Source organism: Cornus florida, unplaced genomic scaffold, assembly GCF_030987335.1.
Source record: "Cornus florida cultivar Cherokee Brave unplaced genomic scaffold, ASM3098733v1 CherokeeBrave_3.0.0_Hap2_Chr06, whole genome shotgun sequence".
NCBI classification, from domain to species: domain Eukaryota; kingdom Viridiplantae; phylum Streptophyta; class Magnoliopsida; order Cornales; family Cornaceae; genus Cornus; species Cornus florida.
In genome coordinates, this window is record NW_026775576.1 from 61,046,234 (window position 1) to 61,053,282 (window position 7,049).

At 35.1% G+C, this 7,049-nt stretch overlaps 1 protein-coding gene across 1 annotated transcript; it reads right to left on the minus strand.

Moving 5' to 3' along the window:
* Positions 1-2,941: 2,941 nt before the first annotated feature.
* Positions 2,942-5,477, minus strand: LOC132311669 (F-box protein PP2-B10-like). Its single transcript, XM_059809696.1, has 3 exons — positions 5,196-5,477; positions 3,896-4,014; positions 2,942-3,689 (listed from the first exon to the last, which is right to left on the minus strand). Exons 1-3 carry the CDS (start codon positions 5,448-5,450, stop codon positions 3,194-3,196), a joined length of 870 nt encoding a protein of 289 aa, XP_059665679.1. The 5' UTR covers positions 5,451-5,477; the 3' UTR covers positions 2,942-3,193.
* Between the last annotated feature and the right edge of the window lie 1,572 nt (positions 5,478-7,049).

Consider the following 7,049-nt stretch of genomic DNA (forward strand, 5'->3'; position numbering starts at 1 on the left):
ACTTTCGATTTGAGATCCTGGATCTGCTGATCAATGTAAGTTGCTTCAATGCGTTCTCCGGTATCAGATATATCTTATTGCCGGGAACGAGGCGTGGAAGTACACAAATCTCTCTATCGACCTCCTACTTGGCTATGTTCTACTATGTGACTGTCATCATTACCTTCAAGGGGTACTGCAGGGATAGCTAGGTGTTGCATGATTTCCGTATTTTGTTGTACCAACTGATTCATACCTTAAGTAAGGTTCTGAACCTGTTGCTCCAACGCGACAATTTTCCCATCATTTGGAACACGCCTAAGCTCGTTCTCGTGACGGGATGCATGCTCGGACTAATCTTCTCTAGCATGAGACTAACTAGCGCGAGGTCGTCATTCTTGTGATGAGGTTGATTGTCGTCATAATGTGATTGATGACCATTGTTGTGTCGCGACTGGTTCTTATCGTCATGTTGTTAACGGCTACTGTTATCACCATGCTGTGATTGATTTGCGCCTTGATGTTGTTGATGGTGGCTGCCATCACCATGTTGTGACTGGTTTCCGCCGTCATGTTGTTGATGATGGCCTCCATCGTCAAGGCGCGAAGGGTGCTAGCTTCTTTCTCTGAGTTGGACTCCGGATCACAACTGAACCATTGTTTTTCTAGGAAACTAATATCGCTTCCCACAGACGGCGCCAACTGGTGATGCAAGATTATATCACGACCCAGAACGACGTCGTAACGTGCAGAGAAGAAAAAGAGTTATCGGAAAAGCACCGATGCGATATCGCCCAAGAGTCTCCAACGGTCAAGTTAGTACAAGACCAGAAAGATGAATGGACTCTGTTAGGGATTTTTGTCGTACTATTTGATACGAGAATTAATTTCCTTATTCTAGTTCAATACGGATATGAAGAACTCATCCTTATCCACATTGCTTCATCAATTGTAGCTTATCTAACTTCTTGGCTTCCGTGTCTGTTAGAATTCGTGTATTCATGTTGGATTTTAGAGACCGTATCATCAGGAATAATCCTTTACCTGTTTCTTTTTGTCCTTTTAGAAACCATAACAAATACTATATATTTTAATGAAAGACAGTTAAAAATAATAATAATAATAATAATAATAATAAAATAAAAAATAATAATAATAATAAAATAAAAAAATAAAAAAATAAAACTTATTTCATACCAATCATCAAGTCCAACATAGTTCTTAAACGATAGTGATAAAAATATATATATATATCATGGAAACTTTGCCATTGGTTTATGGAGGTTGATTAGTTTCATTTATTTATTTTTAAACAAAAATTTCAGCACCAACCAAAATAAATAAGAGGTCAACAGAAAGTTTTGATATATAGTTAGAGAGAGAAGAGTCCAAGCAAAATTGCTTGCAATGGTAACTAAAACCTTTGTGCATTTGATGTGCGCTATATAGAAGTAGTATTATCGTATTAGTGTTGCCACATAACTAGACAACAGGGGCAGTGGGTAGGGATGGCAACATGAGCGATTCTGGGCAGTATCCTGTCTTGCCCCCATTTAAAATACCCCATATCGCTCCTACCCAAAATTGCCTAAACAGGTTGCCTTGTTATTCCATTCCCGCCTCCATTTATATCTGTTTACTCCACGGGCACCTGTCCTGCCACATTAATTCCCAAAAGTTTTCATTGTATTTTTTTTTTTTTCCTCAAACACAATTATATAAGTATATAACCCACGCAAAAGTGTTATCAATAGTAATTTAACAAAAAATTCAAATTACAAATATTCCATAATTGCAACCATACACATTTCAAACTAAAATTAAACCTAAATGGGGCAGGGCGCCCCCGCACCAAACCGCATGAGTTTGCTCTTATAAAACCCGTCTCCGCCCAAATCCCTTAAATGATTTTCAAAAACTAGTTTAAACAAGATGGGATGGGTAGGACAAATTGCCATCCCTAGCCGGTGGGAGAGGGGGGCTAGGAGGGCCATGGCCCACGTGAAACAAGGCTGCTTCTTTAAGATGGGTTCCAGATGGTGGATGCATTCATGGCTGGGAGACATCTTCCCAATATGTTCAACTAAATTGGGATGTTGGAATGTCCTTGAAATTTTAAAGAAGGTTGATTCACGGAAGCCGCCTACATTTTTTTTTTGTTTGAAAGGTACACGGAAGCCTCTTGTTACCTTTTTTTTCACTTGTTCCCTCGCATTTTTAGTCATTTATTACGTAGTAACTTGTAGTCTTGTAGCAAGCCTTACTCTCATCTTTCGGGCCCAAGCCCGAAAAGGAGAGAGCCGAAAGGACAATTAGTGAGTATCAAGAACAGAGCTTGGAAGGGTTGGCAATGGCAAAAAAAACTAATGCTATGTGTGATGCTATGTGTGGCAGCGAATCAGTGTTATGAATCTAGAATTGAAGAAAATTTAAGTACAGAACTAAACTTTCTCCCATTTTAAATCCAAGACACCTGTGCGCCCAAACATAAGGTCACCCATATGGAAGAATTGCTATATCTGTGAGGTTAAGCCACAATTGAATAACAGGTGATGATGGCTTTCAGCACTGGCAAGGCAAACGGAACAATAATTAAAGCAGCTATTGTCTCTAGTCTTGAGTTTCAGATTAAATGACAGAAGTAGACTATATATCATGACATTTTATGAAAAGCTGAGTATGTTGTACTTTAACCAAACATGGTGAAGGCAAAGTAAGAGTTTGAGTCCGACGTGATCCTCTCAAGTAGAATAGAATTGAATCATTCTGTTTTAGTTAGTGATATACACTACAAAAAGGCACAAGAACTCGACAACCTTTTTATACCGGTGTATATCACTAACTAGACGGAACAAGAACAGGAAAGGATCTTGTTCCTGTCGGAGTCTCTTTCCAAAAAACGAGACAACTAGACTAAGGCACTCCAGTGCTCCGAAAAAATAACAACATAAAAAACCAAGTATACCATCAGCAAACATTCATTTTATAGAAACAGCAGTCATCATGACTAACATAACAGCAATTTAAAAGAAACAACATTCACTACATCACTAATAAAGCTCAAACATGACTCAAACTTTTTCTACTGAGCAAAAGCTGCAAACATCCCATATGCAAGATGAAAACTGTTGCGCAGCAGCTTAGCAGCTCCATTAACGTGATAGAGATCGAAATGCAGATGGATATATTATGCAAATATGTCTTGATACTCTTTTTAATTATTCCGTTTCGGCCTAATCTCGATTCCTTCAAGAATTAGGCCACTCTTCCACATGCCACTCTTCACCTCCTGTAAGCACACTTCTAGTTCCCCATCATCTCCACTCTCGTAAAAAAGCTCACCGAATTCAATCTCGAACCACCCATCCTCTCTTTCCTTAGGATATTGACTACTGCTTTGGCTTTCACCAGGCGGGGAAGGTTGTCGTCCCACCATACTAGCAAAGGTGTGACGAAATATCCTTGGTACGATCTGGAACCGCTGCCTCTGCTCTCCTGCAGTATCCAAATAGACCGTTCTTGCTTCACTTCTACACTCACCAATTGCTACCCAGCCCTCTACAGGCTGGTATTCAAATCCGTACGTTGTTGCTGTCGACTTGAACACTAGGTAAGCCGCATAGGTTGTGTTCGGAGACAGCATGCAAGTATCTATCTTGCCATGGATTTCGAGCCAACACACGCTCACAAGCTCGGCCACCTCTCTAAACCTGTTTTTGTTAATGTGCATTGTGTAAGCGTCCGTGTAGATAAAAATGTAAAACCAATGACCAGTAATCTAGCAGTATTATCAGTCTCTTACTTCTCAAAAGAAGGTCAATGGTTCAAGTCTCAGACACGTATGTGAGCACCAACTAAGAAAAAAAAAAAATGTAAAGAAAATAGGAGAGAGAAAATACGGGTGTTAGCGATGTACCTGGACTCTGGTAAACGATCCCAGCTCCAATACAATGGCGTATCACCCCATACAATGTCGAGGTCTCTTGTAGCTAACATGTAACATTTTTTTCCGCTCCATTTCTCCAACCAAAAGCTCTGTTTATTACTCAACAATGAATAAACAAACATGTATTAAAGCAAAATAATGTGTGATATATATGTAGTGCTCAAACACCAAGCTTCAATTTGGTATTGCCATAAATATAACAAGGAATTAGACAGAAGAATCAAAACTTCAAAACCAGAACAAAATCACTCCAAACCTTGTATAATATGATCTAAGTTGAAGATTCAACATCAGTAAGCACAAGGCATGCCATAGTTGCAACATAGTGACTATGACTATTTCAATTATTTTTAAAATAATGGTTTACCTACCGAATTCCGCAATTACCGAATCTTATTTATCCTAGTGGCGAACTCATCCCATAAAAACTAATGTTGAGATTTTTTTAATATATTAATACACTCTTGGACGGTCATTTTCTTAATCGAGGAGTCTAGATTGAATTGGTCCAGTAAGTATAAATGGTCTAGGACCATCTAATAATTTTGCCAAATCATGTGCCTCACTCGCATATTCCGTAACCCCAAATTACTACTCTGTTTTTAAATTCGGTAACTAAATTACAACTTTTCAACCTTAAATTTCTTATTTATTTCCTTGGATAGCTCTACGCATGTGTTCTAATTATCTAATTTCTACAGTTACTTAACTAAATCTAATACCAATGTTCAGAAGCAGAACTTATTAAGTTGTACCTTTTAATATATATATATATATATATAATTACCAGGTAAATGCACTCATGATTAAATAAAATAATAGACTTGCGAATAATCCCCATTTTCTTACTTGCATACATCAACATCAATAGAATATCAAGCCCAAATACGATAATAGACTTGAGAATAATTATTTTCTTGCTTTTATGCATGCATCAACATCAATAGAATATAAAGCCCAAATATGATAATACAATTGGGAATAATCCAGTTTTTTACTTTTATGCATATCACATCAATAGAATATAAAGCCCTTGATGTCCAATTCAACCTAATTAACCTAAATTTCACATATTGTTATGAACCCAATTCACACAATAAACCAAATTTTATTATTAAAAAAAAAAAAAAAATGAACGTTAAACATAATCTTTTAGATAACATAGAATTGAACTTGAATTTCAAATAGGCTATTAATATTATTATTACAATTGTATTGGAACTCATTTTATATTAAAATTCAATTAAAAAAAAAAAAATGTTTCTTTTACCTTGGTGCCTCCATCGATTAACAGAGGGCGATTGCAGAGTTGAAAATAGAGCTCTTTCTTGGACGAGAAAACCAGTTGAGACTGCCAAACGAGTTTGTGATAGTTTTTTGGCAAAAACATCTCCCAAACCACGTCGGAATCGACTGTTGACCTAACGTTGGAGGCAACCAGGGTTAGTCTGCTCACATCTCGAGGACTCGTACACGATAATAATTTCGCAATGCAATCCTCTGGTAACACGAAAAAATCAACCATTTTTTTTCTCTCCTCTCCCTCTTATCTTCTCAGCATATACATGTACAAATTTGAGGATGGATATCTATATATATATATATATATATATATAAATTGAGGCGGTGAAGATTGTGGATGGATATATATCTATATTTAAAGTGAGGCGGTGAAGATGCAGGAGAGAGACAGGAGGATAGCTTCGCCATTAAGAATTTTAAAGACAATTCTACACACGTTGGAATATGCGGAAGATCTGCTCTGGCAAGAGGGCTACATTACATAAATGTGTACACGTTGGAATATGCGGAAGACCTCTGCTGGTAAATCATTATTTACATAAACGTGAACACGTAAGAAATGAAACATTTCACAAATAATTTGAATACGATAATCACTTTTTAACTCATCCATTGAAAATATGGTGGGATGCACTAACAAAACTACATGCGATGCACTAACAAAAACACACCTGTAACAATTAATGTAAATATAATTCAAGAAAAAAAAAATACATACTCAAATAATAATAAAAAATAATGACAAATATTCAAATATAATAGAAGAATGAATTTTTAAAAAATAATAATAACTTAATCAAAAATCCTAAATTGTGTCAAACGTATTCCATCAAAAAGAAAAATAAATAAATAAATAGCAAAGGCAAAGGTAAAATTAATATATTCATACTCAAATAATAATAATAAATAATGACAAATATTCAAATATAATAGAAGAACGAATTTTTAAAAAATAATAATAACTTAATCAAAAATCCTAAATTGTGTCAAACCTATTCTATCAAAAAGAAAAAAAATAAATAAATAGCAATAAGGGCAAAGGTAAAATCAATATAATCATACTCAAATACCATAAAAAAAAAAAAAAAAAAAAAAAAAAAAAAAAAAAATGAGTTAAAAATTCTTTTAAATCGAAATCTCGAAAAATAACAGCAGAAGTAAAATCAATAGAATTATACTCAAATAGTAGTAAAGGTACCATTTTCATAGCATGAACATCATGAGAATAATAAAAAATAAAAAATAAAAAATAATTCATTCTTGTGAAAACATGAATGTTGGTTATGTTCATTCTTACCATAAAAGTACAACGCAACACATTAGGCACATATGACATATCATAATGCAATGAATCAACCAAACTAGGATCTGGCACAGTACAACAGATTTCAAAAACTATTTTACCTTGATTACTAGATGAGTCTTTAATAAAACCTAACCCAGTTTTATCATTCACATTTTTACTAATGTTTATCATCTTATTTAGTTTGACATGACTAGCAGTAAAACCTATCAGTTTATCCTCTGTCCTTCTCAATTCAAGCTCATTATATTCAATTGTCATAATAAGATATTCTCTCAAAGCGTTAGCATTACTTACCGTTTCTTCAAGAGTGCTGACTTTTTTCATTTAGATCAGAAATGATTGAATTGTTTTCAAAAGCCTTTCTTTTTCCTTCATCAATCTATTTTCTCATATCACCAATCTCTTCTTTTGCTTGTATAAGCTCCTTTACTAACTCGTTCACAACCAATTTGACTTCAATAGTCTCTTCGAATGTCTTCTTCAATTTTTCTCCATCCTTCTCATCCTCTTGAATCT